Raw genomic sequence first — 18,969 nt, 5'->3', positions numbered from 1 at the left:
TGGAACAGCGGCAGTTCAATAGGAGGAATGGAGATGTAGAACTATAGCTGACCCGATGATGGTAACTCAGAGCAATGGCACGAAAAGGAGGACTCATGAGAAGTAGCGGCCACACTGGAGCAACAAGAGGTTAGAGTAGACCGAAGGAAGCCAGGTCCTTACAGCGAGTGAATGAACTCGAAGAACTGACATCGGACAGGAGGAAGTAGGAGGTTTAAATAGTGCTCCAAAATGCCGTAACCAATGAGGAACAGGTAGAAGGTCAGAAGAGAGGGGGATGTCACCAAGACACCGGAATCACCGCTTACAAGAGGAAGGTAACAACGCCGGTGCCCGTCCGTGGGGCCGGCGTCTGCCTGTGGGGCCGGCGTGTGACATGTACAATATACAGGACACTGGCGATATGATATCATCATCATCACAATTTATTTATATAGCACCACTGATTCCGCAGCTCATTGAGCTGATTGAGAACTCATTCACATCAGTCCCTGCCCCATTGGAGCTTACAGTCTAAATTCCCTAACATACACACAGAGAGAGACTAGGGTCAATTTTGATAACAGCTAATTAACCTACTAGTATGTTTTTGGAGTGTGGGAGGAAACCGGAGCACCCAGAGGAAACCCATGCAAACACAGGGAGAACATACAAACTCCACACAGATAAGGCCATGGTCGGAATTGAACTCATGACCCCAGCGCTGTGAGGCAGAAGTGCTGACCACTTAGCCACCGTGCTGCCCAGATATGATATACATTTTTGCATCTTAATAAATTACGCTTTTTGACCCATTGTAGGGGAAACACCCGTATACCAACCAATCTTACTCTGCCCTTCTTAATACATATAACTTCAAGAAACATCTAGAATAAGTGTTTTTATTATTAGCCTAGACTTTTCTGTTTAGCTAACCTTATATATACAAATGTTATTATTAATAGTTTCTATTAAACAACCAAATCGAAGGCCTTAACATAAGGAACAAAAATGACCCTGGTTATAAGATCATCAGCAGGCAACTAGAATTGGATAGCAATGTTAATGATAACAATACATTGTAGTATCTGTTTTATTATCACTTTATACAGGTCAGAACTCGGCTGCTCGGTATGTAACACAACACAATCTCTGGCGCAATTGAATATGATGGTAAATGGCTTGGAGAGAGATTGTTTTTTTCAAAAATGCAACTTTGTAAGAATTTTAAAATTGAGCAGAAATCACATTTCAGTGCAATATGTGATTTAAACATACACTGTACACGGAATTATTTTGGTAACATATTGAAATCCTGAGCCGAGCTGAAGCAACACTCTGGCTGAGAGGGATCAGGTGACTGGATCCAAGATGGCAGCACCCAGAGAGATTTTGGAGGAAACTCTGGAGCAGTGACTGCTATCACCTGATTGGAAGTTGTGATCAGCTGAGCTGGAGCAGCATTCTGGTTGGCTGAGAGGGAGCAGGTAACTGAGTGCAAACTGTCACACGTGAGAATCTGGTGGTAACTGGGCTGGGTTGTGTCTCTGGAGCAGAACTGATGACTATGTGGAAACAGGTGGGTGGCTTGATTAGGTTCCTTTGCATGAGAGAGAAAGGACTGGTGCATATGGTGTTTGCTGTCAGTTCAGGAGGCTAGAGAGTATGAATGGCACTGAAGACTGGCAAGTAGTGAAGAATAGCAAGACGGTGGTCAGAATTAGTAAAGGTGACCAGACTGGAACCGAATTGCTGGACCGGCATGCAGACTGCACTGTCTGAGCAGGAATAAACAAGACGACTGCAGACTGCTGGGAACAAGGTTGGCATGTCAAGAATTAATGTTGCACTGGCAACAGGTTAGGGCTCCAGGAAGACCTTTTATATTAACTGCTATCAACTGACTGGAGGCTGCAATCAGCTGAGCTGAAACAGCACTCTGACTAGCTGAGAAGGTGACTGGATCTAAGATGGCGACGCCCAGACACTGGTTTTGGAGGGAATTCTGGAGTGGAGACAGATTGGGCAGCATCCTGTAGAGAGATTTGAGACCAGCAGAGTCTGCGGACAGCAGGGATAGCTTAGAAAGACAGCAAAGCGGTAACGAATAGGACCGGAGAGCCTGGTGTGTGACACAAATGGTACATTTTATCTAAAAATTGTTGCTGATCAGGTGCATGCTTTCATGGCATTAGTGTGCCTATTTAGGAATATGTTTTTAGAAAGTTAAGGCCTCTTCCACAATGTTAGGAGTGGTTCCAGAAACCTGACAGTGAATTCATCTAAATGCAGACCCCCCAGTCACCATAGTTCATCTGTGGGATAGGATGAAGTAACATATTGGAAGTAGATGTCCTCCATCAACCTGTAAGAGTCTTACCCGGTCCTCACTTATGTTCCCGATCTCTGACGTTGCTCTATGCTCCTGGAAGGGGCGGCACAGATATTGATACATGTTAATACATTTCCCAATGAGATTTCAGCCAATATATTACTGTGGAGGCAAGTTGTATATCATCTAGAAGTGATAACCTAATTACCTGTCAGATTACCTGTTGACCTAGCTAATTAACGTGGGCTGCCAGCTAGCTATGTCAAGTCACTCAGGCATTGTTCTGATTGCAAACCAAATCTAAGCCACACCGCATAACAATGGACAGTTGAGACAAATGGTAATTACATTAGCTAACACAAGCAAAGTGACTTCTGCTGTCCTGTCATTTTCACACAATCTGGCCAATATTCTTTCTATTTCTAATACATACAATATTGCAGGGAATAGCAAGGGCAAAATGTACCTAATTACATGAAATATTAATACACATAATACACCACTGCTCTGGTGTACATACTTAGACTGGGCCAAGGATTAAAAAGTAGTTTTAACTATGAAACGGGTGATGAATAAAAGGTTCTCAGTCCAGTAGCACCCTTTTTCGTCACAGATCATTTTCATAAATGTATTAGCTAATGTTCCAGAGTGTATGTTGGCTGAGTATCTATTTGTGATGTTTGTTTGTGTTGTATTATTATTATGACATTATTGATATGAGTTAACAGTGTGTGTGTGTGTGTGTGTGTGTGTTGCTGTTATGTTCCTGAGTTTATTTTATGTCTGAATGGGGGTAGTCTCTGTCTTCACTAACACCAATAATATATGCTATGCTGCACAGAGGCAACACTGATAACAGGACGGAGTGGAGGAGCATGCAGCCTGCCAGTGTGGGATCAGGAAGAGATCCTTCTTACTAGTAACTCTCCTCTCCATTGGGCATAAAATAAAGGTTAAAGCAGCTTATCGTCATCTACAGGTGGGTTTTCAAAACTCAACATTAAGCTGAGAAAAGCCAAGCTTTTAGCAGCTTGATAAATAGATTAATTTATCTGTCCCCATAGAGATCTATAGGGATAGAAGTATTAAGCGTTAAGGTGGTGAATGCCAGAGAAATCTGTGGTCTCTGTTGCTTTGATAAATCGGTCAAAACTTAAATTAAGACATGATAAATAGGCCCCAAGGTTCTTTCCTGGAAAATAGCTCATGAAAAGTTAATGAACAGGAAATATATGGTGATTTGGGAAAGTTTTCCTCTGTGCCATGAAGAAAGGTATGAATATAAATTATTTGAATTATTAATATTCCCTTCCCAGGATAGAAAACAAGTTGGGAATTACAAAAACTCTCTTATATAAATTAGTTGGTAGAGAATGGTCAATAGGGTCTTACCTACAGGTCAGAAACAGCAAGTCTTAAAGTGGAAATGTTGAGTAAACACTTTAACTTTATATTGAACAGTAGGATTAAATGGGACAAGTATAGGAGACAGAACAGTTCCACATGTGCAAAGTGTGACAGGTTTTCAAAACATTCCCTGAGAGAAATAATCCACATTTTGAATTAAGTTTGGGCTATTGTACATGTGAAACTATTGAGAAATGATGCATAGAAAAACATGTAGCATTATACAATGTATAATTTTGTGATGTGATCATTGACCTTTAACACATTACATGCAAATGAAATAAATGGCATGTGATGTGCTAAAATGTCAATTTAATGTGTGCAACATCTGTAACTGCAATAGTAAATTATGTGTGAATTTAAGGAGCAGAAAATTTTGTACAGATTGGAAGGGGTCTTGTCACTTCTACCAGTAAGTGGGCTGCTTGGGGCCGCAAACTATGTACAGGTCCGTGTCTGTAGAAACAGGCAGGTAGAGCATGCTGCCGGGCCGCTCTGATTGTATTTAAAACACAATCAAAGCGGCTGGTTAGAATTATCTGTCTGCTTCCTGTAGTAAATTATACATATTTAAAATTATAAGCATCTTAACATTTATTATACCACATTAAATGAGTATCATTAAATCAGCGTCACCCTTGGACCAAATAATGTTATGCACCCCTGGTCTATACTCTACTAACAATGTGGATGTAACATTAATTCAGAGCTTACCCTATGTCAATAGAGTGGATAAGCGCTGAGTATCAGCATGCTTCAATATGCAGAGGTAACAACATCCTGTGCAACATTAACCTTACAAAGTAGCTTGTGAGCTTGGCTCCATAAGTTACAAGAAAAGCAAACATTTGGGGTTTATCCGTCACCCATAAAGTGCTGTCCATAAAAATAAATAAATAAATAAAAGATCCATCAGCTGAAAGTATCACACTGTCAACTAGAATAATATATTAGGTTACTGTTGGGAGAGGAGATTAAATTTACATTTGAAAGGGCAATCTATTTTACTGTATATAGTAATGTGACGTGGTTTTGTACAGTACTTTGCTGCACATGCTGAGAACAAAACTTCCATTGTCTATTTTAATAAAAGCGCAATGTGAAATTTCTGTTAACAGGGTACTTCCTTTATTGATTAAAATCAGGGACAAGGCGACAAGGGACAAGCATGATATTTCACAGAAATATGGCAACATATTGTAAACTGTTCTGACATTCAAGGAAAAACAAGACTTGTCCCTTCAGTACATCATATCAAAATATTTTTTTCAGGATTATGCATGTGTTTACTTTAACACATAATGTAATGGTCTAATATTTAAGTGTTTTCAGGTCAAGAATAAAATGTGAGGAGTTGGCTGATTTTCACAAACTAAAATGGAGTGGGTTAATGTAAAATTCCATTTTTTTTTAAATATATACATTTATCATGTTAAAATGTATTACTAGATGCTTCTGGGTTTTTCAAATAAGTAGCATTTTATTTCCACATGAACAAGATACAGTATAACCTAGTCACAGTTGTTGTAACTCAGTCTGGCATAGCTTTGGCTACTTTAGACAAAAACAAAATCCTGCTTAAAAAAATCTGTGATTTATAAACCATCATATAATAGTAAATTAAAATATACAAGAGGGTTCATTAGACATGATTTATATGACTGGACATCATATATGAAAACAAATGAAATTATCCTGCCTCTTAAACCAACATAACCATCAAGGTACAAGAGCCATTGTATTGAATAAGCATGATTACATGCTACAAAAGACCTTTGCATGGCCAAACTTTTTGAAGTTGCAATAATTAAGTGCAACGGACATACAGTATACACATAATGGGCTCAGGGTGCCCAGCACTTGTCCCATAAAGACATCTTTCAGATGCCTTCATTTCTCCATAATAAATAAAAATGTATTTATATTAAGAAATAAACAAAAGCAATGTAATAATTATAATGAAGACTTGACACAAAACATGTCTCCCTGAAGTGGAAATCAAAAATTAAAATTGTATTATGAGGTATTTAGCCATGCAAGTGAAACTCATAAAATGGATGATTTATACCTGGACGTAAATCACTTCTAGAATCGTAAACTTTCCTAACTGTGAGATTTGATGATAGGCTTTCTCAAAGTGTTCTGTGCTTTTATTTATTTTACACACAAGAGATAATTTACAAGGGAACAGCACACGATACTTGATTTGCGTAGGTGCACCTAAACTTTGGTGCACCAAAGTGCATGGGTTTACGGAGAAGCACAAGTCAGTACTGGCCGACAGAGGTTGAGCGGAGCTAGGGCTTTTCCTGCCAAGTATGGAGTAGGTGCACTGCTGCGCATAGTTTTAAGTAGCAGTGCAAATGGAGGTTTCATTCTGCACAATGAGATAATTGAAATGAGAAAAAGGGGTGGAAAGGGTGCAGCTTTAGGGGAGTTGCTTTCATTCTAAAAAAAGATCAGTGCTGAGCTACCAGAGATCAAGTCTTATGTTATATCTACAGACAGCATTTTCCACTGTCAGTGGCTTTTTCAGGGGAGAAGCGCATTTCTATGTGTACTTTGCTCAATGTAAAAAAAATAATAAAAGAAGTATCAAGTTTTGTTGACCAGGAGACTCTCTTACGTCTCCTCCCTCTTTACCCTTTTCTCAATCAAAATAAAAAACCAAGCATGAAAAAATGTTTAACTATTTGTATTATGCTTAAGCGGGATTTGTAGTTACCTACATTAGCAAGCTAATACTGCATTGTGCATTATGATTTATTTTTTTTGCCAAGACTGGGATCCCTGGATTTATTACAAATGAAGAGGATGATAGACTGGGTGTAGGTAATCACAGAGCCGTAACTAGAAATTTTAGTGCCCTGGGCGAGATAGACCACTGGCAACCCCCCAACCCACCCCCATCCTCTTGTGGTGGTGGTGGGTGGGGGGGGGGGGGGGGACGGACACCTAGCCTTTTACAAGTACCAGTCGGTTCTCCAACCTTGCACAACTTTCTCCTACCTATTCTTGTAGTTTGACCACATGGAGCTGCTGCTGTGATCTTAAGCTCAATTACTGTTTGGCTGGATCCCGTTGGGCCCTGTTTGTAAAAAGATAGTCATTATTCACCACAAGGAAAGCAACGCAACTAGTGAACATTCCAGGCATCCCTTTTCTAACCAGCCCTGACAATCTACCCCAACTCTGTCCCACATTCAGTTAAAAGCACCCAAAACTCCTTAGTAATAAATAGCCCCCACCAACATAATCATCCCACAAGTAAAAGAATAGCCCCATCAATAAATTAAGTGACCACCAATAAATGTATAGCCCCTACTCCTGTTACTTTAATAGACCATACCCCCATTAAATAGCCCCACCAATAAATTAATAGCCCTTATCCCCAATAAACTAACAGTGACCACCAAAAAATGTATAGCCCCTGCTCCTGTTACCTTAATAGACCCTACACCCATTAAATGAATAGCCGCTCTGATAAATTAATAACCCCTACTCCAGTTAAATGAATAGGTCCTATCTTCATTAAATTAATAGCCCTTACCAATACATTAATAGCCCCTAACCCCATTAAATTAATAGCCTGTGAGGATGGACGGAGAGACTCACAGGCTGAAGAGGAGACAGAGGGGAAGGGGAAACCCACATGCTGAGGGGGAGACAGATGATATGAGAGAGGGAGAGAGAGGATTCACAGGCTTAGGGGAGAGGATATGAGAGAGGGAGAGAGATTCACAGGCAGAAAGGGAGACCGAGGAATGTAGATAGAGAGAGATTCATAGACTGAGGGGGAGACTGAGGAGATGGAGAGAGGGAGAGATTCACAGGCTGAAGAGGAAGACAGAGTTCTATGTGGTGTTAATAGTGGGCGGAGCGATTCTGCAATATAGCGTGATCCGCCGGAATGACTCTGCATCAACCCCAGATGTGTACCTGGGGCTGTGATTTATTTAATAATCGGGCCCATGACGCCCCCTCAGCCTTGCACCCTGGGCTCGCTACGGCTCTGGGTATGCTATAAAGAGGTTGAATGAGGGTAATTTAGGGGAGTGTTTATTTTTAATAAAATATTTTTTCCTAAGTTGTGGGTTTTTTTTGTTACATTTTTCCCTTGTGCACTACAGGTCTCAACTGGCCCTGGAACACTTAGTGGCACTTACGCTTAGGGATTCAATGCTATAGTGCCACCAGCATCATCAGCACGGATCCTATACCAGGGGAGAAGCAGCCTCAAAACATATGCCTCCTAGATGCACATCTGCGTCTACTTCCCCCTCTACATAGTATTAAGAGCATTAATACGCCCATTACTGTACTATGGCCGCATCTGTCCACCCACGACCTCTCTAAGCTCAGTATGAGACATAACTTTACATACAGCGCATGTGTAGTTTAAAAAAAGCTTTTTCCACTTACTACTTACGTTCAACTCTGTATGACTCCACCAGTGTGCTTAGTAAATGAGGCGAACTGAGAGAACAACCAATTCTATAATTCTGCTCTCATTGTTTATTTTGGTAAAAGTTTGATAGTACGTAAGTAGTAAAAGTACCTTGTTGCTTGCAAGGCTGTCTATTTAACATTGCACTCCAGGCTGGTTACACGCTACTGTGATTTCAGCCAATTGTCAGGTCAATCAGATGATGAATGCCTGATATCACAGTAGCGTGTACCCTGGAAAGATTAAAGATTATCATTCCAAAGCACATGAAATCGTTGATCAGGGCTTTCAGAATTAACTGAAAATCTTGTTTAACTTTAAAACAATGTTGTTCCAATTCTGCAGTACGTATGCACTCTGCGGAATTGGAACAACAATTTAGCTTAAGCAGTATGAAGCAGCACTCACCTGTCACTGGAAGTGTCGGGGGTCCGCTATCATCTTCCTGGTCACAGTGCAGCCTGTGAGCCTCTCTGCAGTCAGTGTTGTTGTATAAAGCCCAGGACAGGCTGTAGACCTACATCTCTATTCCCAGTTTGTCTTTCTCACAGCAACATTATTGTCTCTCAGACTGAGATCTCTATTCTCGGGGGCAGTTAGTTGGCTTCCTCCCTAGTTCCCGTTCCTCTACCTCTGTTGTCATGCAACGTTCCTACCTGCCAGGCATAGCAGCTGTTCCAAAAAGGTCTCAGCATCCAGGCTGCCATCAGTGCTTGATTGCTAGTCCTGCAGACCATTCTGTGTTGTGTCTGATCAGGTTCTGTTACTACGCCTGTTCAAGGTGTCACACTCGGTTACCAGACATGGGGCTGTCTCTGAGCTCTGAGCCCTCGGATGGTGGCAACAAGAGTTACCATGTATATGGGGTGAGAATTTAATGTGAAATAAATTTTTTCTTACTTCTCAGACTAATAACTAACTAGCTTCCCAAATGCAAATAATCTCTGGAATAAATCTCTAACATTTAAAGTGTACTCCCTGGCTGGAGACTTGCTGGCACTCCAAGGACTCCTGAGCTGAGCTAAATGTCCAAAAAGCCTTTGGAGAGAGTAAGTTTCCAGGTATCAAGCTCTCCAGCTCTCCACCTTTCATAGGACTTTGGTTTCAAGCTGGACTTAGTTGATAGGTGCTCTCACATATCACTGACACTATGCTACTTCAGCCGATGGTTAGGACAGATGAAGAGCACATATTTAAAGGTAATCGGGTATAGTGTGTACACATGAATCGGCATGTTGATTTGAATTATTTTTTCCCGTTGTTTGTAAAATTGGTAAAAATATCATATTGTTAAAATTTTGTTGTAGTGTGTACCCAACCTTAGACGCAAAATGTTCACTGAAGCATGGCAACCAATCAGCAATTAGCTTTTAACTTCTATTACAAGTCAGGCAATTAAAACACATTTCTGATTAGTTGATATGGTTAAGTGATATTTTGCATCTAAATATAATGTTAGTCAATGACCCCTGTTGACTAAGAATGTGGGATGGATTTTCACAGAAGCATAACAACATCTAGTCACATATAGGGCCTGATTAACCTTCTGACAACATATCTTGCATGAAATAGCTCTGCGCATGCTCAGAAAATGACCTTACGCCAATTAACGCAATTGCATACAATTCATGTCTGAACACAAATGACAATTACAACTGACTACAACTTGAAGGGCAGAACGGGAAGGAGCAGATAAATGTAGGCTATGTACAGTGAGGACGTGTTGAGTTTGTGCCAATGCAGATGCAGGTGATTAATGTGTTGGGTTTCTCTTAAGTATGTGTTTTTTAGCCATATCATTTGCATCAGACACAGGGCAGGTGTAAGTGTCTACTGATAGTGATGACTAACATGGCATCGTCTTTATTCTAAAAAGTACATGCATGCGTTCCACTAGATAGCAAAGAACATTTGTATGCAAGTAAGATAGACTATAAACATGCGTTGAATATATGGCACAGATTAAGAACATCCTGATTTATGTATTTACCATTAAAAAATGTTTTCTTTATTTTATTTTTACTAATATTTTTTATTAATGATTATAGTATAAATGTATTTTTTGAATTTAGAATTGTGGATACTTTCTGATGGAACTTTATATTGCACATATGTATGTGCGTATCCTGCATGCTGTTCTGTCTGTCTACATATGGCAAATAGCGTTTAGGCAGAGTGTACTTATATCCAGATTCACATGTAAACGTATATTAAGAACCGCTTGTATTTGACTATGGTCAGAACTAAGCTCAAGCTCCATGCTCGTTTTTTAAACACAAGTTCCGTGCAGGTTGCATTCGAAAATGAATCAGGCCCATAGTGAGCAACTTGTGGCATTCAACTTTAATTCCATGATTTACCATTTTGCAATTTATGTCAAAAAAATATTAACCCCTTCAGTGCTAAGAACAGGTGATACTCGTCTTACACTTCTACATCAAAAGTGCTACGGAGTCCAACTTGACTGCATGAGTTTAAAGTTACAAAAATATACTTACCTATTCCAAACCAGCTGCCGGTAGGGGCTGGGAGAGGAGGCAGCCACTGCTCAATGATGTCACTACTGGGGCAGAGCTAGGATCACTCTACTACAGAAATAAATCTGTAGTGCAAGGGAGGGGGTGAAGGCACTAAAATGCTACATTGCCACCATCTTGGCACCTATATATTCAGTGGTACCCTTGTTTGAAAGTTGGGATTACCGTCTTTCAAATTATGATGCCACTGATAATTTATTGTCAGGTGATCTCCGGACAGTTGTCCCTACATTACAGAAATCATTAAGAGGTCCATGGATGGGGGAGGATTTCCCCTATCCTGGTTTCAATAAACTCAGTGGTAGCCTCATTTGAAAGAGGTGAGTGTCCTCTTTCAAATGATGTGGCCCCTTAGTAGTTATTGCTTATTGACCACCAGACAATAACGCAATATACCACAGAATACATCAAGGAGCCCAGGATGAGTGGTTTTGTAATGCATATTCTAGCTCCAAGAATCTATGGGAACTCCTCATTTGAAAGGCTTTTCTTGCAGTTTAAATAAAAATAAACACTTATTTTTCCCATTTTGGGTAGAATTTCTTTGTTGTGACTGGATGTAAAAGCAGACCAATGGCATTTTCTGAAAACTCAACTTCTTCTGAAAAGAACAAGGTACTTTAGAACAAGGTACAGTACACGGTGTGTGGGTACTGCATATACAAATAACTGATATTGATGTTGGAATGTGACAAGCCCAAAATGTTCCAAAATAGGTAAGAAAAGCTTTAGCAGCGAAGGGGTTAAAAGAGGTGCAAAAATCTATTTAAAGAACGAACAAAACCTATGTAAAACAAACACTAATGTGATTCTTTCATTAGTGTAATTTAGTCTAGACTGCAGTCTTATTATAATAAGAGATTTTGAAAAGGAGATAATAATTTGTAGGATGACAGCCAAGATGCATGCTTGAAAAGTACTATATAAAGACAAAAAAGCCTATGTGAGTTTGCTGCATTAAGGTAAGTGCGGTTGTTTGTAATTTATTTATTATTTGTTTCACATACATGAAACTCTAATCAATGAAAGGTCCCTGGCTGGAATTCAAATCAAATAAATGTAATATAGCTCATATGGGTATAAACAAATACAAATATATTTATAACATTTAGTAACACTGAATAACACCATAAAGTTCTTTATTTATCACACAATCCAGAAGTCTTGCTCTAATATATATAGTACTAAGCATTATTAAAAATTATTTCTCTGTGTATGACATTAGCACCGAGCAGCAGCATCTATTTGTTATTTATCTTTCTGGTTTTCGGAACTTGACAGATAAAGGTTACTTTTGTAGGAAAAATACCAGCGCTTAAACTTATTATAAACTTAAAAAAACAGAGTGGCTCAATTAGAAGAGGAAGCATTTCCTCTCTGAAACATATACAGAAAAAGACACACACTGAAAAAATATTTTGTTTTTGCTCATGCTGAGTTAGACGCATCACAAGATGCTTCAAGCTTAAAACACAGTAGCATTTGCTCCAGACATTCATCAGATGTACAAGTGTGAATACTTCCATGCCACAACAGCATAGATATAGCGTAGAGATGTTGCTTGACATTGCTAGTAGTAAATACTGAGTCACATTACCCTATTTATACACAATATAAAAATGTAATGAACTGTTATATACACAAGAGAGGATATTATATATCGAGTTATTGCCCCTTGAGTGCTAAGGACGAACAGATCTTTTCCTCTACATGACCCTACATGTCCTTAGCAGGGCTTAAGAAAACCAACTGATCACTTGATTGTGATATATGGGTTTTCTGATACTGCTGAAGGAATCTTTTTCCAGCACCTTTTTAGAAAAGTGTGTGCTTGTGTAAGCCGGTGTCATAGGGTGCGCATGCACAGTCTATTAAAGTCAATGAGAAATGAAAGGGATAGGGGGATGCTCTTTAACAGCCTCTATCTCCCTATCCCGGCACATAGAAAGCTGGGGGTATTCTCGTTCGAAATGCCTCGCATGACTCACACCTTTAGAATGTAAGCTCTCACAGGCAGGGTCCTCTACCCTATGTCTTATGTCTTTACTCTATGTCTCACATCTGCCAATACTCTGCCCCCCTCACTGTCCTTTTTTTTATCTTATGCTCACTTGTTTTAGGATGACATACAATTTGTTCTGTGAATTCCATCCACACATTTATTGTTCTGTTTATCAATTCCCAGTGTTCTTCTTTCTATGTAGTTATGTCATTTTTTTGTATGTTCTAACCCCCTGTATACGGTGCTGCAGAAGACTTACAAAATTAAATATAATAATAATAATAATAATAATAATAATAATAATAATAAAAAATGATGGTACCCCTGTTTAATCTTTGCCTGCTGATCGTTTTCAATCAGCAGTCAATAAATAAATATGTGATCCCAAAAGTGCTCATCACATGGGTGAGAAAAGCCTCAGGCAGCGAAGGGGTTATTAACTGTGACAATAGTATTTTTGATTTAAAAAAATGAGAAATGTTGGTATTTAACTTTTTTCCTCGGCTTGTTTCTTCAGAATTCTATTCATAATTTAAAATTCTGCAGTGACATGGGCTACTATGGCAATCACATTCACATGGCTCATGATGTAGTGGGCAGAGGCTTTGGAATGCCCCGCTGAGCTCTGTCTGCTCCTTGTACTGTAAAATACTCATATTTGTTGCAAACCTCAGTGAGATTTTGAAAAAGAAATAATGATTTGTACAAGGGCAGTAACAAAATTAGATGCATACTTAAAGGTACTTAACTTGTTATTTAAAGAAAAAAACATTTGTGGGATTGCTGCTTTAAATACAAACGTAAATACCAATTAAATAACATCTTTTGATTTTGCCCATTTAAAATCAAATGGGAATCCTATTTCATGCAGAAGTTCAAATGGAAATGTCAATTAAGTAATGCAAATGCAAATGAATGGCTGCAACTTGGTATGATACAGCTGAGATGCTAATGAAATAAGTACTATCAGATGGAGGTGTTAAGACGCTATCAGACAATCAGGAGTAGCCAGAAAGTGTTACTAATAGTAATCATCATTACTGCATATTGTTGCACCAACACCCGCAAGTGATATGCCTCATAAAAGGATGCGTCCACGTCTAAATATGTCGCATCAACACGCCATTACAGTATTTGGATTATGCTTGCCAGCCTCTGTCCGCCCCATTCCACTTCTATAATGTAAAAATGTATATACGGACGTATATATGTATATGCAATCATTTTTGGTGCACATGCAAAGTACACAAAAAAAGGATGTATGTCCAAATCTATATGTGCCCTTAATGCATTGCAGTTAATTGCTAATATAGTGTTGGAGTAAACTGCTATACGCTAATATGTGACAGAGTCTAACTCACTGATGTCCAACTGGCATCTCTTCTATGCTCCCTCTGTGACCTGGGTTATGAGAGTGGCTGGGAAGTGTCATTAGAGAAAGTGATGGAGACAGTAAACACCGTTGTAGAGCTGCGCTACAACACAAATGGCAAGAAGCTGGTTGGAAAGAAGATTGCAACAAAGTAGTGGTCATATTTCTGCATTTTACCATTTGGTTATCACCGGGCACTGTTGACATTTTATTCACTACTTCCTGTGGCATATTAATTGGTATTACTGTTACCACTGGCATAGTAATGGATATTACTGTCACTAATAACTTTTTACAGGGTAATATATCTGCAACTGGCATTTTATTGGACATTACCACTACCTGTAGCTCATTACTGTTAGTACAGGCATATTACCTGGAACTACTACTACTGCTAGCATTTCATTGGCTATTATCAATACATTAATGGGTATTACTATTTCTGCTGGTATACTATTAGGTACTATTGCATTGTATTAGGCATTCATTATTTATAATAACTAATTTATCGATGGTGATTTATTACAGGGCATTACTACTACTGCAGACACAGTATTTACTATTACTCCAGTACACTGTTGGGAGGGAATTCAATTGGCCACGTTACAGGTAAAAGTAAAGCGGCCTGTGCATTATTACTGTTATTACGGGTAATAATGTGCTTAATTACTGTTATTACGGTAGTTTGAGCGCTGGCTTTTTGCTCGCAGCTCACTGAGCCGGGTTAAAGCTACTGTAATAACGGTAATAGTTTTAACACCGCGCTAACTCGAGGGGAATTGAATTCCCCCCTTGGTGTACTGGGCACTGATACTGAACAGACATCCTATTGAAAAACCTTAGGAACAGCAACTGTCCTATTGTCCCCAGCAGAGATCCTAAATTACTTCTAGGTGACATATTAATTACATATAAAATGCTTTTTTTGTTATATTTACTTATTATTGTGATCAAAATAAAAGTGTTTGTGTACGTATGTGTGTATATATATATATATTACTGTGGAATAGGGGTCACATGTGAGGCTCCTAAAATCTAGCCAGGTGCCCTTCACTGCTCTAACAATTGTATGAGGGTGGCTGCACAAGTAGATTCAATTGTGACTGTGCCTGTCACGATCTGGAGCATTGTTTGTAGTTGTATTAGATTAAGAGCTAGTAGTAAATCTGTAGTTGGCAATAAGAAACCCCCTAAAGAAATCTTCATAATCAACACCACTATGGGTAAATCTATTTGCTGCATTCTGTTCCCACATTTTCTCTAGACTGTAGGGTCTACCTCCCTTGTCTCTGTATTATTACCTGTCTAAAACTGCATTGCCCCCTCACAGTAAAGCGCAGAGTAATGCCTTGTATCACTATAAATAACAAATGATGATTGCACTAATAGTTCAAGCTGGGAGATTGTTTACCACAAAGACATCATTTATTAACAGTATGACTAAACATACTATACTTGCAAGGTTCCCTAATACAAGAAGAAAATGTTCTTCAGTTTACTTTATTTTATAATGTCTATTAAAATATTAAAACCAATATTTGAAATTAGTAATTCAGATATGAAAAATGGCACCTCATGAATGCATTTGTCTTGTGCCATTTCAAATTTTGAGATGTTTTGCACAGCAAACCAGTATTCACTAGACACAATATAATATCTATCTATTCATCTATCTATATATACACATAATGGTTTATTTTTTAACATATCATTCTCTTTCAGGAATATTTTGTTTTTATTGCTAGGAATTTCACAGAAAAAATATGTACAATTAGCAGGATTCATTATTATGATGCACAATGGAAACTTCATTTCAAGCAAGAAGATTATCTATGTCTCGGTTTCTCACGAACTAACATATTGTAGGCTTTTTCTCATACAACAATATTTGTGCAAATTACATATATTAACAAGACTTTGCAGTATTTTGCTAAATGAGGCTTCATTTTCTGTGCTAATATTAAGACAGCAGTTTTGACACTGTTGCTTCTCTAGTTGCTGGAGATACTGGCAGAGCATAGCTTAGTTCAACCTTTACAAATCCTACCCAAATACCAAGCAGAATAGTAATTACCAAGGCACATTTAACAGAAATATATTTTACCAAAACAAATCAGAATCTTGAATGACCACATTCAGTCATCCGAGCAGACATTGCATCAATTACCACACAAATGAAAGAAATGTTCTTCATACACACACATACGCACAGAGATTTAACAGTCAGTAAAAACAACATATGTGGTAACAATATATTGACCAGTGTGTGAAGGAAAGCATAGAGCAAGTTTTAAGAGTATGTGCACATGGGTATTCAGCCAGGGTTTTTCCTTCGTTTGAGTTGAGATTCAGGAAAAGAATACAGCTCAAACGGAACTTTAAGAAAGGAACATTATTCAATTTAACCCCTTTTGCATGACAGCAAAGAGTTTAATCAACAAAGCATATTTTAGTTATGTCCCAGAACTAAAGTTTTGACACTGTTTGCCACCCATGCCAGTCTATTGTATTTCCTAATTATGTCTGCTTGCTTGTCTTCATTGAACAAAATCGCTCTACACACTTTCTGTACTGGTTACAAATACAAAATAACTTGCTCTGATCTGGACTTTATATTACCATCTTTTTTTTAACTATTCTAAAAATTATCACTTGTTGGTGGAAGTTAGTGACACAGACAATCAGCAACCTTGTCCAGTTACTGAAATGTTCCCATCAATTCTACATAGTGCGATACATAGAGCTGGGGGAAGTAGTCTTGATAGTTAACATTTATATTTATGTAGTCTTTATATTTAACATGAAAAGACTTTGTAATATTATGTTGTTAATTTCATTTTAGTTTTCGACCCCTATAAGCAATTTAACCATAAGAATAGAAACTGTGTCTGTTAATAATGAGACTAAAGAAAGGCAAAAGTGAGAATACATACTTTCCCACCTACCCTCACTTACTGGTGTGTAATGTGCAAGATCTATTTGAAGACTTTTTTTATGAGAAGTTGGAAGAATGTACAGTGAATATAAACAATGTTTAACTGTGTACTGATCTTCATACTTGTTATAGTGGCTGAGTGTGGAGATTTGTAGCTGAAAACAGACTGCCTTCTTACAATACTAGGCCCAGCCTCTCTAAAATGATTTCTAATTCATAGAATTGAATACAGCAAAGCACACTACTATGTTACTACTATCAATCAACCTTCTCCTGTGATGAATAATATCTACATAACAAAACAGACTCATTTAGTCTAGGCACTTACAGTGTTACCAATTTGGTCTAAGAGTGACTCCTTCAAGGTTACAAGGGAAAAAGCAGTGAGACAAAGGTTGTGATCACCCTTTTAAAAGGTGAAGCACAATGCTACATTTATTCCCAATCCCTGCATATGCAAAATCCTATATGAAACAAGGCTCCTTTTCATACTGTATGTATACCAATAAACTGATCAATGAATTCCTAGGCCAAGAGTTGTAATTATGAAATAAATTACACTTGTTTGACCAGGTAGTAGGCTTTGCTGATTTGTTTTATTACCTGAAGTCACTGTATGGGTGAATAATCCAAAATCCTGCAGACTTAACTCGATCTTGCTCTCTTTCCACTGCTTTCTGACTGCCAAACATCCGTAAAGAAAATTTGTTCACCCCAGGTTGCAGAAGCGCCCCAAACTGTCTGTGCATGAAACTACTCTGCTCATCATCTCCTCCAGATAAAGTCTGTTCTCTTCCTTCCAGCTTTGCAGAACTGCTGTGATGGTCAATGCTCTGAGGTTGGGACACTTGATGGGTAGCTTGCGAATGGCCTACACTCGATTCTCCTTGTGTGTCCATTGTGGGTGACTTCTCATCAGTAGGGCTTAGATCCCCCTCTGATATAAGCCTTCGTCCTTCGCTGGGGTCTGAATCATGAAGGTGCCTTCCACAGCTAGCAATGGAGGAGAGACTACCTGTAAATCTCCTGCAGTCTCCATTGCTACTGGTTCTTTGGGATTTGCCTACTTCAGTTTCCATAACTAGATGGGCTTCCTTTGATCCAGGACGTGGGTCAAGAACCTTAAGTGCAGAAGGTGAGGGCAATGGCTTGAGCTTAATACTCTTTCTCCAGGTGTCCCTCTCTTCACCTTCTTCTTCATCCATTATAGATGCTTTGGATCCAATGTGCTGAGGGAGGCTGTACAGACGCTTCCTCATAGAGGGGTGCAGTCTGTCCATTGTCTGCCAGGATACTCCCCCCACTTAAGGCTTCTAGAATAAGTCCCTATCCGCCGCTGCTGGGGGCATGGTCAGCACCTCTTGCTCCCACAGGCACACATTGACTGGGAAGTCTGTATCTCAAAATAATCAGCAGCAATTGCAGCATCCCGACAGTGCTGAAGGTGCCAGGAGGAGTCTGTGGTCCATGTTTGCCTGTCTCTGCTCAGATCCCAAGCAATGAGACGATGAAGACTTTGCAGGAGGGTATGAAATGCAACAGACAGGCAGAACAGTTCAGTCAGCAGCCGGCCAGGGGAGGGACAGGACCTGGGCTGTCCAGAATAAAAGAACAAATCATAATAAAAAGAGAAAGAGAATTCCCTCCCTCTCTTCCTCCCTCCCTGTCTACTTGACTCTAGCTGCTGCCCATACTAAGCAGCCTGAGAGAAGCTGCAGCATCAGAGGCTGCTGACATCAGACTGATCACTTATTCCTCACGCAGCCCCTGCTACTGGCAATATTCATGAAGCTATCTGATCTATTGTGTTGCCATAGAAGCGTGGACTACACACCAGCTATATCTCCTTGAGCCCCATGTCCAGGGCTTTAACACTTCCAAGTCATCGGGATGTGACCTCTTTAACAGCAAGTGTGAAGTCAAATGTAAATCCATGGAAGAGTAGATGGGTTATTTAG

At 39.1% G+C, this 18,969-nt stretch overlaps 1 protein-coding gene across 1 annotated transcript in view; it reads right to left on the bottom strand.

Annotated features, from left to right (window-relative positions):
- Positions 1–18,740, bottom strand: part of HCN4 (hyperpolarization activated cyclic nucleotide gated potassium channel 4) — a 146,659-nt gene extending 127,919 nt beyond the window's left edge. The window contains exon 1 of the mRNA XM_075208310.1: positions 17,615–18,740. Coding sequence (XP_075064411.1) covers positions 17,615–18,291 — 677 coding nt within the window. The 5' untranslated portion in view covers positions 18,292–18,740. The remainder of the gene's footprint in view (positions 1–17,614) is intronic.
- Between the last annotated feature and the right edge of the window lie 229 nt (positions 18,741–18,969).

This window comes from Mixophyes fleayi, chromosome 4 (assembly GCF_038048845.1).
Source record: "Mixophyes fleayi isolate aMixFle1 chromosome 4, aMixFle1.hap1, whole genome shotgun sequence".
In the NCBI taxonomy this organism is placed as follows: Eukaryota; Metazoa; Chordata; class Amphibia; order Anura; family Limnodynastidae; genus Mixophyes; species Mixophyes fleayi.
The sequence above is the reverse complement of the archived record's forward strand: the minus strand, read 5'-3'. Positions and strand labels throughout refer to the sequence as shown.